At 50.7% G+C, this 19,275-nt stretch overlaps 1 protein-coding gene across 1 annotated transcript in view; it reads right to left on the bottom strand.

Annotated features, from left to right (window-relative positions):
- The window catches only part of MAST3 (microtubule associated serine/threonine kinase 3), a 63,659-nt gene that overhangs the window by 7,907 nt on the left and 36,477 nt on the right, over positions 1 to 19,275 (bottom strand). The window contains 21 exon segments of the mRNA XM_030540252.1: positions 1,775 to 1,897; positions 2,110 to 2,336; positions 2,812 to 3,012; positions 3,897 to 4,129; positions 4,613 to 4,767; positions 5,484 to 5,593; positions 6,762 to 6,884; positions 7,950 to 8,051; positions 9,464 to 9,629; positions 9,843 to 9,975; positions 10,240 to 10,378; positions 11,227 to 11,435; positions 12,157 to 12,242; positions 12,812 to 12,879; positions 14,919 to 15,051; positions 15,983 to 16,002; positions 16,005 to 16,083; positions 16,184 to 16,228; positions 16,230 to 16,331; positions 16,334 to 16,395; positions 17,655 to 17,731. Of these exon segments, the coding sequence (XP_030396112.1) occupies positions 1,775 to 1,897; positions 2,110 to 2,336; positions 2,812 to 3,012; positions 3,897 to 4,129; positions 4,613 to 4,767; positions 5,484 to 5,593; positions 6,762 to 6,884; positions 7,950 to 8,051; positions 9,464 to 9,629; positions 9,843 to 9,975; positions 10,240 to 10,378; positions 11,227 to 11,435; positions 12,157 to 12,242; positions 12,812 to 12,879; positions 14,919 to 15,051; positions 15,983 to 16,002; positions 16,005 to 16,083; positions 16,184 to 16,228; positions 16,230 to 16,331; positions 16,334 to 16,395; positions 17,655 to 17,731 (2,593 nt within the window).

Below are 19,275 nucleotides of genomic sequence, written 5' to 3'. Positions count from 1 at the left end.
CAAGCATGTTTACAGCAGATTCTAGGGCCAGAGGGGCCCATCAGAATCATCTTGTCTGACCTCCCGTGGAATAAGTGACTTGGTCCACTAAGCCAACAGCAGGAGCCATTGCTGGAGTTGGGATCAGGACTCGGGTACTCTTGGCTCTCTCTCCACTGCATAGACTGCCAGACCACGTGTATGTTAGTAAGAAGGCTGAGCTTCCATTTCAATGGTGCTCGCACACTGAAGCTTGAGTCTCCAGCACCACTGCCCTGAGGGTCCCCCCGTAATTAACCATATCGAGGAAGGGTGTAAACTCCATTAAATATCTTGTCCGTGGGCCACGTACGTACATACGCTTGTCTCACGGTCGCTGAGTGAGGAGACAGGACTATAAGGCAGCGGACCCCCCATCAGGGCCCAGTCTGTGAAGCACAAAGGTCCCTACCACCCCACGAGAATTGCCTTTTGAAGAGACAGATGTTTTGGGCAGCCAGCATCCACAGGGAGAGCTGCATTTCCACCAGGCGGTCTCTAGGGCAAGGGGGTTCTCAAACTTCTCAACAGCATTTCTAGAGAGCATGGGGTTGGATGTGCAGTGGTTCTGTAATACTCTATCCATACTGTACGCAGACCTGGTCACTGGGATATTACTGTATACACATATTGGTCTAGTTTAACAGGGGGCTGTAAGGAAAAAGAAGCAGGAAGTGAAATAATGACTTAAGAGAAACTGCCCCTCAGCCAACTCTTGTGGGCTATTATGGGCCATTGGCTCTGAGGACTCAGGCTCAATATCCTGCTGAACTTACAGGACCAGTTTTGTCCAGAAGGGTCAAAGCCCAAGAACACAGAAGAACAAAAGGGACTACCGTAGTTTAAAAGGGACATGCTCTGAAGAGAAGGGTAGTTATTCTGGGGAACCAGAGTTCAGACACCTGTTGGGTGTGTCTGAAGAAGTTAGTCCTGCCTACAGTACCGTTGGGGTGGTAAGCCACAGACACGCATTTAAAATCCTCTTTTCTGAAGAAGCTTTGTTCCTACTGTTAAAATAAGCAATAGGTTTAAGAAGGTTGTTTGGTCACTGAACAGCTCTGGTCACACAATCCTGAAGGGAAGAACCTGGGTGTCTGAACCTGGACCTGCTGATCTGTACACAGGGTGCTCTAGCCCAGGGCCAAGTCTAAGAGTGAGAGAAATGTGAAATTACACCCTGGGATAGGCAAAGTCGTGAGGCCCGACACCTGAGGGGAGCAGTAAGAGACCAGAGAGGGGCAGCTAGCCCTGCAGACAATCTTCCCACCCCTTCGCAATCATGCAGCCCCACCCACCTCCCCTCGCATTTGGGATCTCACAAAATCCTTAAGCCAATTCCAACCAGTGCTTACAGGGAGACTACATTCTGCTGGATTTTCAGCTTCTTTTAATAGAATTTGCCGGTGGGAAGCAAGGAGGAACAGCCAGGTCCCAGTGACCTGCCAGCTCTGTACAACCCACGTTTGAGAACTCTGCTCCAGGGAAGCAGACACAGCAGGCAAGTCAGAGCCACGCTGGCGTAGGGCAAAGCCAAGCAACAACAGAGAGGGGGTTATCACTGGACTCCTGCTGATTTGTGAATTCCCTCTCTCTCTTTCAGATAGTTAAACAAAAAGTTTGCTGCTCAAAGTCTTGACCAGCAGCTCACTCCCGGGGGCTCAGGAGGTGTGTGCAGGGGGAGCAAAGTGTTAGAAGAAGCTGCACAAAGACAGCAAAGCACCCGGTGTCATGTTTACATCCAGGGCAGGCTGCTTACCTTCAGCAGCAGCTCCACAACATCCATGTGAACTAACCCTAGCACAGACTCTCCATTCACGTGTGTGATGAGATCCCCAGCTCTCAGCCCAGCTTCCTGGGCAGGGCTCCCATCTTCCACGCTCTGGAATGGAAGAAACAGGAAACGTTACTTAGGCAGATCTTCAGGATTATTCACACAGCGTTTAAGCTTCATTGCCTGTTAGCGCCACCTCCCTCTCCTCTTGAGAGACCATTAGTCCCCTTCCACCACGGCTGCTCGGCATGCAGAGCATAGCGCTTCATGCAGCACAGCACTCCTCCCTTCACATGCAGAATCCCCAGCCAGTCACTTACCCACACCATGTGATGCACCGCGTACACGTCGCTGTCCCCCATATACACACGAATGGCGCGCAGGGTGAAGCCGTATTTCTTTCCAGAGCTGTGGATAATGATGGGCGGACGCAGGCTGGTGATGCTGAGGGAGGAATCCCGGCTCGGGGATGAGTCCCGAGAGGATGGATTGGAAGAGAGAGAATGTGGGGAGATGGGGCTCATGAGGGCTCCACTGGCACAGTCATCTGCAAACAACAGGCAGTGTCCATTTCACCTTGGATCCCCCGCACCTGCCAGCACTCTGAGCAGCACGGAGTCGGTCCTCTCACACCAAAGAGTAACAGGGCTGCCAAGCGCTGCTGTTATTAACAGGACTTGGCCTGACAGACCACCATATGTAGAAACTTCTTTGCCTGAGTGAGGAGCACCTCAGTCCACCCCACAAAGGAGCCTAAAAATCTCACTTCCTTACCATTGTCTGTGCAGTTTGCCTCCCTTTGCTACTCTCTCAGCTTAGGCAGAGGGCAGATTTGCCAGCTTCCCTCTTACCAAGAGCTCTTCTTTCTGGCTCTTGTTCAGTGTTATCATTACATGGGTCCCACTGCCGAGAGGCACAGAGGAACCCAAGAGGGCATAATTGAGCAGGGACTGCCTGGGAGGCCTTCTTGGTAATGCTAAAGCTGGTGAAAGCGTCAGATTCACTAGCTGCTTCCCACTGACCTGAGGTGATGATCAGGGACAGGGCTGAGACAGAGGCAGATTTAGGCACTCTGCTTCCTGAAGACACACTCTGCTTCTCCGGTGTGTTCTTCCGACTCCCCAGCCTGCGGCCCAGTCCAGGCTCCAGGGCTCTTGGGGTGGAGCTCTTGGTGCCGGTGCTGTTGCTCCGCAGGCGGATGTGGTTCAGACTGACAATATCAGCTGGACAAACGGGGAGGAAGGGAGTCAGCAAGCGGGTACTTCTTAGGGGCAGTGATGCCACTGCAGTGCCATTCTGATGCTGGCCAGCTGGGGATGATCCTGAATCAATCACTGGAGCAGTATCAAGTCTAAGAGCCACAGTCCCCTCCTCATAGGTAACCAGGGACTGGCAAGGTTTAGACTCTGCTGCTAAGCAAATGCCCAGCCAGGGCCATCCTGTCCCCGGTGGGTTATTCCCACATATGCCTGTCTCCCCAGAAGCCCATTCCCCATTTGGCTCCCTCTTCCATCAATTGTTCCCACCCTAGCCTGTCAGTGCCCATTCAAGGGTACATGTGGGGTGTGGGTGTGGCACACCCAGCACCTGCACAGACCACACACGCTGCCACCCTGTCCCTCCCAAAAGGGATCAAGGAAAGATGAGCTAGCACACACAGGGGAAGCTATCACCATCCCCTTGAGACACCAAGTGATGCAAGCTCGAACGCCCGGCCACTCTGCACAGTGCAGGCTGTTCTGAGCTTAAAACACCTACTCTGGAGGTCTCCAACTGTACCTGTCAAGACAGGCAGGGAAATGACAGGGGAGAGAGGAGAGTGTGCTGTGCCAACAGGGCATATATACAGAGCATCTCTCCCCTGCGCTGGAACCATGTGGAGCAATGGAAAACCCTGTAGCTAGGATTACCTGGAGGCTCCCCAATGGCCTGGGCCTCTACCAGCCAATCCAGCATAAATGCCCCACACAATGTATACAGGCTACTTTCCCAGCAGAAGGCCAGACACGACGCTATGTCCCAGACTTAGCACAGAGCTTTGCCAAATGGCAAAGGTGACGCTTGTGGTGTCCTTAATACCCTGCTCTGACATCCACAGCCTACGTACCTGATAACGCTGAGGACTTTGCTGCTCCTCCTGCCCCTGCTTCAGGGTCCCCCAGCACAAACATCGGCCTCTCAGCCTTTACAGAGCCTGGGCAGGGGCTCTCATCTTCGGAGGAGAATGCAAACTTTGGCATGGTCTCCAGGCTGAAGGTGCTGGTGAGGGTGGCAGTGCTGCAGCTTCGCTCATGCCGGGAGGAGTAGGCCGTTGAGCCGCAGGATGTCCACGATCGGAGCCTGTTGATAGGGGAGAGATGGTCTAAGAGACAGACTGAGGCTGGGGACCCCACCACTGACACAGCACTATCACCATACCATAGGGCACAGCTCCCTTGGGCCATTTCTCCAACTTCAGGGCTAACTGCACCGCTAGCAGCCAAGGTCCCTGCTCTGGGGACTTCACCATCTCATCATGGTTCCAACCAGTCTTCTAGGAGCAGGACTTGCCCACTGCTGGATCTCCTACTGCCCCCTCAGCAAGGGGACTGCCCCACCCTCTGTCAGGCAACTGCTGGGAGCAAACCCCAGTATTTTACCTAGAGCAGAAGCAAACCCCAGTACAAATAAGCGGCAGTGCCCAGGGCTGGCTGAGCTGCCAAGCCATAACAGTGTGAGAGTCCACACACCCCGCTCATCCCTGCTGCCTTCGGGAGTTCGCTTTCCCCTATAGGCACAGGAGCCTCGTGCTTCATGGAGGGAGATCTGGACAATATGCACCACCTGGTCTCTGTGCCCGACAGCCGGCTCTTCTCTTCATCTCCTGAGCTCCTGTCCCAGCGCTCTATCCTGTCCTCTTTCTCCTCACTCTGACTGCGCTCGGAGGACGAGAAGCTCAAGTTGGAGTGAGCTGCCAGGTACTCAGAGCTGCTATAAACCTGTAGCAAAGAGACCAGCAGAAGGCAGAGTTCAGCCACGAACCCACAGCACTTTACACCTTACGGTCCTGCCTCTGCTGGCATGGCTCCACCAAAGTCACTTGAGTTACCGAAGCAGACACTCTGACCATACGTCTACAGGAATCACCCACCCACCAATGAAATGCTGCCACCTCTGAGGTCAAATAGCTACCATATTTCACAGCGCACAGCAACTCCACAAAACAATTCAGGACAGAGTGAAGAATAATAAATCCAGGAGGATTCTAGAGAGCAACCAGCCAAATGGGACCCTGGTGAACACTCCAGGGTTAATTCTCCTACCCTGGGGCATGGTGCCATGGGATCCTTATCCCAGAAAAGTCAGGATCCAGACTTGAGTTCTCATGAAGGGCAGCATCTCTAGCAACACCTTCCTCCTTAGCACTATGCTGGGGTGCTGGGTCAGTGCTCATTTTGAAGAGCACCCCCCGCCCGTGAATCACCAGCAGCCTTTCCCAGAGCATTCACTGAAGAGCTTTCAGTAGTGCTCCTGCAGCAGGTGAGCAGACTCCCTGGGCTTTCCCTTGCCCGAGAGCTCAGAAAGCCCCTCTCAGGTCACTAGTAAAACCTGTGCTCTGGCAGAGAATGACAGCTTGGGGCTTTGGCCTCACGGGAGGGGGAAGGTCTCTCTAAACCCCCAGGCCCACTTGGTTCCACGGGGGCATTTCCAGTACCTTGCTGAAGCGGTGAGAGCACGATGAGAACTGGCCGATTTCCACAGATGATTCCTCATCGTTAGTTTCCTCATCCTCGGAGCCCAAATGACGGTACCTCTCAGAGCGAGCTGAAAGCAAGAAGTGATAATGCAGCCAGGACTAGTCCTCCCATGAAGGTGGGTCACTCCTCCAGGGAGCTACAAACCCACCAACTTGGCCACACTCACTGTTTACAGAATATAAAAACATCTCCCCTGCTCTCTGCCAGAGCCCCTCACCGCAGAAATAAAGGCTGATGCAGGGATACCATCACTGTCACATGGGGACCAGTTCAGAGGAGTCTTGCTGTCCAAATGACACAGGGGTAGACCTCTTGCTTACAGTGCCAGAGGGCCAAGGTTTAAATCCCAGGGAAGCCCTGGCACAGAAGTGAAAGTTATTTTCTTTTGCTGATGCTAGGAAGTTTTGGAATGGATCTTAAAGTTCACGCTTCAGGGCTTATGCCAGCCTCTAGATAATAGGGGATTAGGTTTCCTGCAGCTTCCTATGAAGTGTCTGGTTCTGACCACTGTCAGACAAAATCCTGGACTAGATGGACCATGGGTCTGATCTGGTCCAGCAAGTCCTATGTTCCTCAGCGTGTGAACAGCCCATACTTTAAGCACACCAAATTTCTAAATAATTAGGTCATCCGTGTCAGGCTTGCAGGAGTAGGGGAATTAACCATGCATTTTACAACCCCCAAAGTGACCCCCTGTGAGCCTCAGGTTACCGTGCACTCAGCCTTGCACTCATTTATCTCCAGCTTTAACCCCTGATGCACCATGTTTTTGCCAGCTACGCAGGTCCATGAGAAAGCAATGCCTTCTGGCATGCAGGGCAGAGCAGCGGGAGCTTTCGTCTCTATACACATTGCTGAGGGCTATAGGCGTGTGCAAAATCCCACAAGTGAACCCTTCTGGCCACAGCCCTCTGCACTCAGCCTGACCTGCCAGTCCCTCCCGCCGTGCCTGGCAGGTAGCACGTCAAGGAGGTTGTGAGCCAGGGCACCATCAGCAAAGGGCTTATCTGAGCAAACCAAAGGAGCTGGCACACCTGGAGACACTGTCACCTGAGGAATGACCAGGAGAATTTCACTCCACGCAGCAGTGACTTTATCATTCGTTTCTACAGCAAAGTCACTGTCAGAAATTTGCCCATAGCTTCCTGGAGAGTATTTCTTTGTTCTGGATAATTCTACCAAGACTCATTGCTGGGACAATGGAGTCAAAGACAAGAAGCAAGAATTGGCCTTACTGTCAAAGTAACTGGTATCATCCTCAGCCTCCAGTTGGGGAATGAATTCAGCCTTCTGCCGCAGCAGCCCATTCCAGTCCAGGTTGTGGAAGAAGGAATGATGCTTCACCTCATGGGCGCCACCTGGTGTCCAGCACAGAATCGCGTAGGTTAGAGCAGGCCTGACTTCAGGTCCCAGAACTGTCCCCACAGCCCAGGAGGTGCTCTCACTTTGGAAACAAGTTTATTTTTATCTGACCCCCAGGGCAGATGGCTTGGATAGAATGGAACCAGCCTGGATTTAGGTTCCCAAAGCCAATCCCAACCAACAAGGTTCACAAGACCAAAATCTGGCCTTGGCCTCCCCAGCACGTCTCTAACAACAGGACAGATTCTGCTCTCGGTTACACCAACAAAGGGAAATCCAGAGTAGTTCCTTGACATTTACAGAGTTATGAGGCAGGATCTGGCCTATTGTCAAAATTATTGTTGGAGCTCTCATTAGCAAGGCAGAGAACAATGAGCAATGGCTAGAACAGGAGGAGACAGCAGGACACTAAGGCCGGAAAACACAGTGGCACAGAACTGTAGCTATGCCCTGGGCTATATACACCAACAGAGGGGTAACAACTGTGCTAAGCCGGCAAATGCAGGAAGGTGAAGGTGAAAGGAAAGGCAAACAAAAAACTAGGTGGGAACCAGAGAGAGAAGTAGGGGTCTTCAGGACAGACACACCAACATTTCAACACGTGCTGGAGCCAGGGGCAGAAGCCGTGGGTTATTAAGCACCAGGTGGCCACAGGGCATCAGGAGCATGCTTTAATCCCATCAAGTAGCTACCCACGTAGGGTGCCAACATGCAGTCAGCACTGCCCAGATTCTCCAGGGAAGCGGATCTTTGGAGGGGAGGGGAATGTTTCCATCCCAACGGTAGAATACGGTTTGTAGAAAAGCTATGCTCAAGGCTGAGATGGGCAGAATCACCATGAGGGAGCAAAGTCCACGAGGCAGACGCTAAAGAAGAGCTCTTATAAACATGCTGGGGATACTTCTAATTGCCTAAGGCAGCGATCTCAAAGGTGAGACAGATATCAACTGAACAGACAAATGCTGATCAGCCAGAAGCCACTCCGGCCATCTCGCCGGTGACCACACCCTGTGCTGCCTGGCGGATGTAAGCTGTAAAAGTAGGGTACAGTAAGTGCATACCAGTGCCTAATCGTTCTAGAGGGCAATGCCTCAGCAACCTTGTGATCAAATCCTGAGCATCAGCAGGAAGAGCTTCATCACCTTCAGGCCACATAATTTCATCTGAAACAAAATGGAAAATGATGAGGTGACCCCTTCCTTTGAGAGCAAAAGGCCGTTTGCATCAGAACAGCCAGGGCAGAGAGCAGATCATAGACACACTGACTGGAGACTTGTAACTGACCACTCCACAGATGACTTGCACTACACCTTCTGGGGCCCCACATAGCTAGCGGTCTGAGACTCCATGCAGCAGACACTCCAAGGCTGGCTGGGATAGGAGCGGGCAGAAAGCTGTAGATTAATGGCCTGTTTTTCTCACAATGAGCACCTCAGCCCTCCTTCCTTTATGGCTGCAGGGAGCATCCCACTTGGGTCAGAGTTAGGAGCGAGTTGAAGGAAGATCTTTATGACTTGGAACCATAAGGCAAAGTACCTTTGCTAGGGAAGTTATTTTTGCACAAGCAAAATGCTACAGAGTAATGCAAAGCATGTGCTAGTTGCCTAACTCTGGGAAAGCTAAGACTCCCATGTCCACATTCAGTGACTTTAAAGCTACATCACAACCATCTCTGATTCACTAATCATATGGTGAGGGTGCTGCAAGACCTGGGTGACGCCCAACAACCTAATCCGAAGAGTTATTGTTACAAGAAAAATTAAGCAGTAATCAAAAGAGAAAAGTGAAATGGCAGCTGTACAAGGACAGCCTTGCAAGCCACGCTTCTCCCAAAGCCTGGGAAGGAAGCGAAACCCAACCAGACATGGCCCATCTACACTACGAGAAAACCCATGTCTAAATCAGATGATGAAACATCCCTGTGGCCCAACCCTCATTCCAGAGCACACCATGCTAAGGAACAGCATTCGAGTGCAGGCAACAATTAGGCTGTGAATTCTCCTAAGCCAGCTTCCAAAACATCTCTCCTTTCTTCATCCTGTCCTGGGTAGAGAATACATTGTCCTTCCTCCTTTGCCTGGAGTCAAAAGGAGGCAGGAATAAAAAGGAATCTGTTCATTTAGAGGATCCCAACCTCCTTGGGGCCACTGAATCAGTTCAAAAGACTACATGTCTGGCCCAGTACCTGCCACCTGCGAGCCAGCTGCACACTCTAACCTGCTCCTACACCCAGCCATAATCATGAAAGAAGCCCAGGAACCTCTGCAGGCAAATGTTCATTGGTAAGTGTTTGTAAAGCCCTTTGAGAACCTTGGATGGAAGAGGTTACAGAAGGGCAAAATATCATCTTGTTAATAAGCAGATGAGCTGTGCTCCAGGGCCTATAACAGGAAGCGGTGCCTGCATGATTCAGAGTCTCAGTGTCCCGGAAGCACTAACACAAATACCCAAACAACCCATACCTAGTGCTGATATAACAAGAAAAAGGAGGGCTAGGAACGCTCAGACCCAGAAAGCTCCTGGAACGAAGACAAGAGGATGGCTCAGGGTATTGACCATTTTGCTAGAGACCTACCGCTGATCACTTGCCCAAAGAGCTCTTCTGGGGTGTCTCCGAAGAAGGGGACGCAGCCCACAAGGAACTCATACAGGATGATGCCCATGGCCCACCAGTCGACAGGCTTCCCGTAACCTTGTATTAAGATCACCTCTGGTGCAATGTATTCGGGAGTGCCACACACCTGCATTCAAAGAGGTGTTGGTAATACTGGAACCTCTGCTCTCCACAGCAGCCCAGGCACTGCTGCAGCGTGCCCAGAACTATGCTGTCTCCGAGATGGGAAGATATGGATACAGCATTCCCACCCTCCCCCAGGGACCAAGAGAGATTGTTTGAACCAATGGCCCCACACATTACAGTGTGGGATCTGAGCCTACCAAGATCCTGGATGTACCTGCTTGTCCATGAACTCCCGAGTGTCCTTCTCAATGTGCCCTTCATACAAGTTCGTGGTCATATTCATCAGCCCAATCTTTGACAGGCCGAAGTCTGTTAGTTTGATGTGGCCCATCGAAGTGATTAACAAACTGCAGGAGAGAAGATGCACATGTAATCTCACTGGCTCGCTCCCTAGCAGAGCCTGGTAGGAAGCAGGAGCCCACTCCAAGAATTACATTGAAACGGCTGACTGCTTTCTGCTCATGACTTGGAATCACTCAGGCAGAAGCAGCTCCCATCACTCTGAGTGGGGAAAGGACACACAAAGGAACCTCCCACCCCTTTCCTCACTTTAGAATCTGACAGCCTCTTGCCCAGGCTCCTCCAACCCTGAGCCCCCTTCCTGTCCTTACTTGTCAGGCTTCAGGTCCCTGTGCACAATCCCGTAGTTGTGAAGATATTCCAGAGCTAGAACAGTCTCTGCAAAGTACATCCGGGCCATGTCAACTGGCAGAGGACCCATGTTCTTCAGTAATGCGGCACAGTCCCCACCTACAGAAACATACAAGCTCTCCATGAGCCACAGGCAACTGTGCAGCGTGCAGGACTGTGCTGAGGGCATCCTCATGAACTTCAAGCAACCTCTTCTTAAGAGGAACGTAGGACTCCCTACACCAAATCAGACCCTGAGCTGTCAAGTCCTGGATACTGCCTCAGAGTGGCCGCAACCCAAAGCTAGAAAGAGGAAAAGTATCCCTGGCCAATTGCATATGGCAGAAAAGCCTTTCTTTCTGAACCTGCGTGGCCACTGCTGCTCTGCTTCAGATAGCACTCAGCTCTCCAGTTTCTGGAATGTTGCACTGGTACAAGCGGAGAACAGCAGGTCTAAGATTGAGACACATCAGAGGCCACTCCAGCAAGGAGGGTCTGTTGCAGCTCAAAGATGTTGGTTACCTGGCGAATGCATGTTTGTTACATGTTTCGATGCAGATGGACAGGAGAGGCTGGCAGAGGGAACAGACTAGACTCATTAAATCACCATTCACAGAACTGCTTCAGAAAGAAGACTAGATTAAAGCAGGGGGGTATTTTTAATTTACTCTATTCCAAAACAATGCCAGTGGCTAACACCACTTCGCCCCACGCACACGCGCACACACACCTTGCAGAACCCTGAGAGGATTTTTTACAGAGAGGGAAATGGAGGCAGAGAGAGGGTAACACGAAGGAGCACCTGTCTCCAAGTCGTTTGCACAGACCAAGCTCCTCTCTCAACAGGTAGCAGATGGTTTTCCTACCCTAGGACGGCAGGTTAAGAGTTTTGTTTTTTTTTAAATCTGCTCTAACAATCGCAGTGTAAAGCCACCATTTGGCCCTTGGGTGACCAGCTTGGCTCTCACCTTCCACGTATTCCATCACCATGCACAGGTGCCTTTTCGTTTCAAAGGAGCAAAACATGCTGACCACAAAGGGGTTCTCGGCAAAGGTGAGAATGTCCCTCTCCACAAACACCTGCTGGATCTGGTTCCGCAGAATGAGGTTTTGCTTGTTAATTTTCTTTATAGCAAAACGCTGCCTGGTTTCTTTGTGCCTCACCAGATACACGGCCCTAGGAGGGGAGAAAGCGATGATAGCCCCCTCCACGCTGCAAGCACCGCAGGGGTCAGTACTGAGTGCATGCAGCTCCCACAGCTGCTGTCAAGTGTATCGACCAGAACAGCTGGACTTGTTGCTTCAAAACACTTGTAAAGCATCGAGAAACCTGCATCTCCCACCACCCGGAGCAGTTCCCAGTGAGAGCAAGCAGGAGCTCAGGACTCTGGCATGGGGTTTCAGGAGGTTAGCCACTAACCTGCCAAGCACTGTGCTCCCCACATGCAAAGGGTGATATTTGACAAGTCAATTACAACGGGCATTTGCAAGCAGGCTGCCAGCTGCATCCTCTTACTGAACACTGGCCTTATTTACAACGCCAGCAGCGAGGCAGGCGCCATTCTCAGACATGGCAAGCTGCTCCTCGCCAGGAGGATTTATGTGCAGTAGCTGTAACAACACACTCAATGGAGTTGCGTTGAAGTGCCAAGACTGACACAGTAAACAAGATACCTGGCCTGCTCCGTCCCTCTCTGCACTCACCAGCATTGTGCCTTCTTTCCAGGGGAGCTGGTCTTGCTCAGGCCAGGCCCAATACTAAGGTGATTAGTTCACACTTAGATCGTTTGCAAAAAGCAGCCAGTGTTTGCAGCCATGAGTGCATTGCTCAGTGCAGTCCCAAGCTGGTAAGCTCCTGAGCGCCCTGCACTGAAGTAGAGGCTGTCTCTCCAACTTACCCATAGGCCCCATTGCTGATCAACTTGATGGTCTCAAAGTCACTCTCACAGGGTTTCCTCCGAGAAGTGGCAGCTGATGCCCGGCTCTGCGTGAGACACACACAAAGGGGTGTTTGATCTTTCTGCACATCCTGGCACTGTGACTGTAAATACAGTGCATGCGTCCCCTCCACCATTCGCTAGCCCTGGGAAACGCTCCTGCCCACCGTTCCCTACCCTATGCTGTCCATCACACAAAGGGACGCTTTCTTGCTAAAAGGGGCTAGCGTGACCAGTAAAAGCAAACTTAGACCTACACTCAAAGCAGGCTGCTGCTGCTCAGCATCCTCAGAAGCCACCACATCAGAAATCAACTGCACTTTGCAAACTGTGGACTGTCAAGTCAAAATTGCCTCAAGCACATGCCCGTTCCACGTGTCCAGGTGCCAACTGGAGGATCCATGTACAGGAACAGGGGTGTCCATGAGATATGTACCTTCAAAAATTCACACAGTTTCAGCAACCCTCTATGGATGGACAGTTCAAACTCCAAGCTCCCTGGGAATGCAGACAGCCTCCTGGCATTGCCTTCTACGGGATGCCAAGAGTTAATTTGCTCAGTGTCAGAGAAGCTGGTTGGGAAATGCGAACACTAACTCAGGCTGGACGGCCTTACCTCATGGGAATCGTCATTCTCTGGGGTCATGGTGTTCCCACTATCAAAATGATCCAGCTGAACCATTTCTGCAGAAAAACGGAAAGAGCTAGCTGTCAGGAATTCAACAGACTACATAGACATGCTGCTGCTGTTTCAGAGGGAGGAGGAACTGAAACCCATCTATCCTGGATTAAAGGAACTCCACTGAGATTTGCACACTGCTCCCCTCTGGAGAAGTTCTTTGTTAGAAAATTGACCACCTTTTCCAGACATAGGTTTGACCCTGCTGCCTCAACTAGTATCATGCTAGCAGAAGGTGCCGTCTACACACAAAAGATGCCTCGCACAAATTCACTGAGCAACCTGCACTGGGTGCCAACTTCACCAAAAGCAGCAGAGACGTTTTTCCTGGCCTACTCCCACTGCATTGTCTGGGTTTGCTGCACACACAACCCCTCTACAGCCAATATTCTGACTGCTCAACGGGATGAGATGGGCTGCTATATATGTGGCATCGGCAGACTGGTCTGGATAAAGAACACATACAAAACTTTGCCCACATCGAGCCTCTGCCATCCTCGACTAACTTCTGGTCTCTCACCCATCCCTCTGCAACTCCAGGCTCAGTTCCTCCTAGGGCTGGGAGCACCAAAACACCACGAGGAAGCGTGGCAGGCAGCGTGCAGCCTGACTCATAGATATCTGTCAGAATGGAAGCTTCATGCTCATTGAGGCCTTTACCACTAACAAAAGCTAATGCCAAAAGTAGACAGTGTCACCATCCATCCCCCACTCTGTGTTCCAGTGTTTCTGCAGACACCCATTAACAACTTTGTAGGCCCAACCTCTTTGATGTCTGCCTGCCTGGAGCCCCATTCATGCAGGGAAATTCAGGGTCCTGACATCAAGGGGTTAAACATTTATATAATTCTAACTACTCTGCACAGTCCTTCCTGCGTTCTCCCACATGCCTTGGCTTCCCCTGGATTAAGTGTTCTTGAAAGTAATCTACTGTATTTAATATGTAGCAAGCGATAATGAAGGAGAATTTGGTTCTGGCATGGAGAGACTTGGATACAGTCCTGGAATGCACATCCCACTCCACTGCCATAGTCCAAGCATGGGTGAGTTTGGAAGCTGATGCACTTTTATCCCTGCACAGACTACTTCAGCACTGTGCGCTAATCCCTGGACAAGCAATCTGAACCCTCGCTACCACAGCATGGAGAGAGGCACATTTCCAAAAACAACTTCAAGGCTAATTCCAATCAGTATCAGTCAGAACCTGCTGAAGAAAGAGTTACCTGTTGGTTTGAGAGATCTCCTGTTTGACCTCAGAAGCATCTATTCCAATGCAATGCGTAAGGAATAGGAGGCAGAGTTAACGATGCTATCGGAACCTTAACATTTGGGCAAGTAACATCGCAGCCTGAATTCTGCATGAACACGGATTTTGGGATGCAATGTTTATACTCTTACCAAAGAGCAAGATCCAGTGGGGGAGAAAGCACAAATCCCATCCTGCAGCAGTCACCTGCATTGCGGGACTGGGAGGGGTTTACTGCCTTAGGCACACATTACGAAACATCTGTACTGTCAATTCACCAGAGCTGAGGGGAAAGGGCAGCCCAGAGGATACACCAACAGCTACCTAGACCCGCCCTGCTGGCTGAGCGATTGCTGACAGTCCTGCCACATCTGCTTTGATTTCATTTCATAGTGCGGGTCCATCTCTGTCATTCTGCCCAGCAGTGAGATGTGCTGGAGCAACAAGCTTTCGGTCTGTCTGGGAGCACTTTCAGCACAGGCAGGGGCAGCACAAAGGTCTCCACACCATGCTGCCATGCCACCACCCCGCTTTGCCTTGGAGGTGCCACCCTTTGAAGAGCCTGTTCAGTCCTTCTTCTTTGGCTGAGAATGCCAGCAAAGCTGCCATTAGCATTAACTGCAGCGGTGACTTTTGGGATTTGGGCAGCTCCTAGCCTGGGAGTAGCAGAGACCTTCCAACACATGCTAGCTCTGACTAACTGGCAGCAGCCATGTGTGAGAGGCTCCCGCTCCTCTTCCTGATCCCCTGCCTGGTCACTCAGCCAGACACAGTCCAAGAGCTGTAAAACATCCCTACCCTCCAGAGGGTCCTTGGCAAGCCCCAGCTGGCTGATGATGTACCGCGGGATATCAGTTTTTATTCCTTGGCCTGCTTTAGCATGTCCTTCAGCGGCTTCCAGAAGATGATAGAATTCCTCAGGATCAAACTCCTAGCCAAAGGAGAAAAATTGCAGTCAGGAAGTGAGTTCTGCCTGTGTGTCCCTAAACAACAGCACCTCCACCACCACATAAGCTGCTTCCCCAGGAGGCCAGACACGATGCTGTGTCCCAGGCATCACAGTGCGTAGGCATATACGTATTCTTAAACAGAATTACAGTCACTATCATAGATTGCAATGATAGGGTTCCCTTTAGCTTTGGAGTTACGGGATGCTACCTGGGCATCAGAACTCTGCAGGAGAACCATAGCTCCCCTGATCTTGGGTCTGTGTCTGCGTTTCCAGTGTAATCCCTCCTGGCTGAAAAATCCATCCATGTGCCCATGTCCCAGAATTCAGGGGGCAAGCTGGCTGTATGCCTGAGCTGGCATACCTACTATTCCTTCTGGCTGTAAATGATTCTCAGACTAGCCCGACTGAGAGAGATTTGGAACCGTGCCACCAATAACTTTAGGTTTTCTAGGTGGATTAATAACCAAAGGAGAATGTGTGTTGGAGGTTAAGTGTAACGGATAAAAGGTAGAGATGGACAAGAAAAGAAAAACAGATTAGACATTCCCACCTCACAAGGAAACCCAGCATCGTCCTGTACTGTAATATTCATGGATCTAAAGATCTGAATGTCTTCATCGTCTCTCTCTGGTCCCTGACCAATTTTCTTACTGGTGAGTCTGAAGCCCAGAGGCTGGGTTAGTGAGTACAGTCAGGCTTGTGTTAGGGTTACAGTTACTGCGCACGCAACAGAGGAGCTGCACTGCTGTTCAGTTGTTGGGTGCACGAATGTGGATCAAGCTGTTTTGCGGGAAGTGATTCTTTCTAATTTATTTCATGAGTAACGAGCACTTCCCTTTCCAAATGAGGCACACCTATGACAGAGACCTGCATATGCGCACAGCCTGGCAGGGCACGCAGTACTACTTACCAAGCACTCCAGAAGGCGGCAGGGCGGGATATTATTAGCAGCAGCTTCCTGACCAGCTGGTCAATGAACCTCACTTCCTCACTCTCTGAACGCTCCTGGGCCTACAGAGAACGAGGGAAATGTCCAGGTCACCAAACAGCCAGTGTCAGTGGCGGGCCAGAGTTGGGAGGAGGGGGGATTGTGAGAACACCTCAACATCACATAGTAGGAGCAATTTCTCCATTTCTCCTGCAGCTCCATGAAGTAAGCGTGTGGTGATGAGAGCTTGTTGGGACTTGGCCAGGCAGTCTCGGGCCAGCTCAATGATCTGATGGTGGATGAACCCCAGCACGCCAATCAGCAAGGGGCAGGCATACTGCTCGACGAGCAGCTAGTGATGGTCCCCTGCAGGCGCTCCTCCATATGCGCTGTGGCACTGCAGGGCAGAGCAGGAGATGACTACAGCGAGACTGAGACCATGAGCTTTACATCCGTGGTGTTAGCCATCAGCACAGCTGACCCTGTGCAAACTCCTACTGCAAGTGCGCTGCCCCAGGGCAAGCCATGACCTGCATAAGCGAAGCACACTTACACTAGGGGCCACATCCTCAGCTGGAGTGAACTTGGAGCTATGGCAGTTTACACCACGCGAGGCTCTGGCCCTGTGGTTTGCACAGGTGCAGCGACCTCAACTGGCTAAAAGCCCCAGTGCACACCCAAGCCTGTGTTCATTTAGCGAGTGAGTGAGAGAGAGAGAGCGCGGCCATTCCTGACCATCCTTCTGAGAAGATTGCAGAGCAGGCCCTTGTGGTCCAAACACTCGTAGCTGCAGCACAGGCCTCTCAGTATGACAGTGCATCAGAGATAGGTCATTTCCAAGTGATCTGGCACTCAGCAGTTACCAGCTCTTTCCCCACATAAAACTTTAAGTAGAAACATATGAAACCACAGGAAGGATGAAAACAAAGGGGCTAGTTGCTTTGTTTATTATCTCCCCGAGCAGGCTCGCAGCTGGGAAATTGTCAGCTGACAAAATGGAAAAGCCTGCTGCTGGAAGCTATGTTAACTCTGAGCTGCTGTGCCCAAGCAATTCAGCACATAAGCCTGGATCCCAGCTAGCACAGAACCAGAGGCTGGCATGCACTGGGCTGTCCTTTATGACTGCAGCATGCCAGCAGCGTACAAAATAGTTGTACTAATCCTCACATTAGGGATGTGCTGGAAAGAATGTTCCTCTTATGTATGCGACTTTGAGCTGTGCCATGGCCCCCTAGGACCAGTGCAGCTGTACAAACAGCCAGAATGAGAATTTCCTTGATTTTGTGATATTATGTCTCGCTATTTTAGACTGTGCTGCAACTGCACTAATATTGTTTCATTTGAAAATCTCAGCACCATATTCACGTGTTCACATGGACATTGTTTTAACCAAGAAGTGGTCTCCAGAGACTGTTACTGAGACAGTTTCATGTTGCTGCAGTAACACATGCTCCATGGTGACCAGGAGAGGACATTATGAATCTTCTGCTCTCTCCCCAGTGAATTACCAGGTTTCCAGCCCCCTCATATACCGCCCCGTAAGGTAACTTTGTGTCCCAGGACAAAGAACAGAAATGATTTTGCTGGGGACTGAACTACTGAAAAGCCAAAGACACATTATGTTGGAATCATCTTTCTGAGCTTCGGGCAGTTACCTTCGGGAATCGTTCCTTGTAGACGTGATTCATCATAACAATCTCATTATCAAAAGCTCCACTTGTTCGTCCAGGGCTGCGGGGGAAAGAACAGGTTTATCTTCAGAAAACCAGGTAATTATGGGTTTGTGCAGTCTTAAGTGCCTCTGGAGACTCATCACACTTTGTTTTATAGTCAACTGCCACGTTTCACAAGCCATTAAAGCACATTCACACCAAGCACTCAGCATCCCGACAGGCATCTCCACCCCCAAATACGGCTCCCCAACGCACCTCAATGGCACCAACAGCAACACAACTCACTGCTGCCCCTGAAGCTTCCCCTCTGGAACTGCTCGTCATTCCTGACTTGCGGACCATCCCCCATCGGCACCCCTACCTGTTAGTCTACCACAGAGCTCTCCAGGAGGAGAGACTGGCCGACAAAAGAGACCGCCTGGCAGCTGTCTGATCTGAATAACTGTCTGCAATAAGCTACTCCGACCTCCAAACTCATGACATTTATAAGCCAAGGTAGCTTTGAATCTAGGTCTCCAGAGCTGAGAAACTAATGCGTCCATTAAAGAAAGGGCTTGTCCTTTTGTTTTCCCTTGGGGTTATAATTCCTGCCCCAGTCCCAGCAAAGTATAACACCACTGGAGAGATGCCTAGACCACAGCCAACTGTGAGCAGGCCAGCAGTGTGACAGACAGCCGGGGTCTCTTGAGCTGCTGCTGTAGTTGCCTTTTCACTGCTGGCAGCAAAAAGCTGAGTTTTGTTTTTTGCAGGGCACAGAGGGATCTTCATGTGAACTGTTTATCTGTTTTAGCCCACCAGTGAATTCAGCGGACCCTCCTTTCCCCCTTGGCCACAACGCCGCCACCAGAATCTTAATCCTGTTACACAAAGCCAGTTACAGGGAGCAGCCACCAACTCGTTAACCAAGATATAACAAATGCCAAGCTCAAAACCAGTTTCAACTCTCTCCCTGTTCTCATTTCAGTGACTAAGAAGTAAGCCACAGCTTAGCAAGGGACTCTTTGTACGTGCTATGTACAAGTGATGGCAGCCATACAGCTAGCATTTCTTTGGTAAAACATTCATCCACTTGTAAAGCCCTTGAGATAATTAATCTAATTTTAATGAAATTTCAGGCGACAAGGCCCAGGACCAATTACAGCTCTCGCCCAATAAGAACCCAGGGAAGCCTGGTTACAAATGAGGCCTCTAAACATATTCGACAACGGGAAAAGGTATTTAACTGAAATATTCCCTGTAAGGATGCAAACTTGCTGAACTTGACAACTGGAGAACAAACCAATGAATGGAAACGTGACATTCCAATGCACAACAAGTTTAGGAAGGGGCACTGTCAGACTCAGGAGGTCTGCATGTTTAGTCTATTTTAAGTTGCAAAAGTTGAGGAGGAGCTGCCAGGCACTCTGGCTTGTACTTCTCTGCTGCACTCCCATGCTGGACCTTTCTTGTGAATTTCATGCAATATGCCTATGCACAAGAAGGGAACAGACAGATGCATCTACACACAAATACACTGCATGAAATCTGTGAGAATGCTGTACACCTGCTTGCGGTTCTGGGTCTGAAAAAGCAATGGTTGTGGAGAACGGGGGTGAGGGAAGA

This window comes from Gopherus evgoodei, chromosome 22 (genome assembly GCF_007399415.2).
Source record: "Gopherus evgoodei ecotype Sinaloan lineage chromosome 22, rGopEvg1_v1.p, whole genome shotgun sequence".
Taxonomy (NCBI): domain Eukaryota; kingdom Metazoa; phylum Chordata; order Testudines; family Testudinidae; genus Gopherus; species Gopherus evgoodei.
This window is presented reverse-complemented; position numbering and strand designations above follow the sequence as displayed.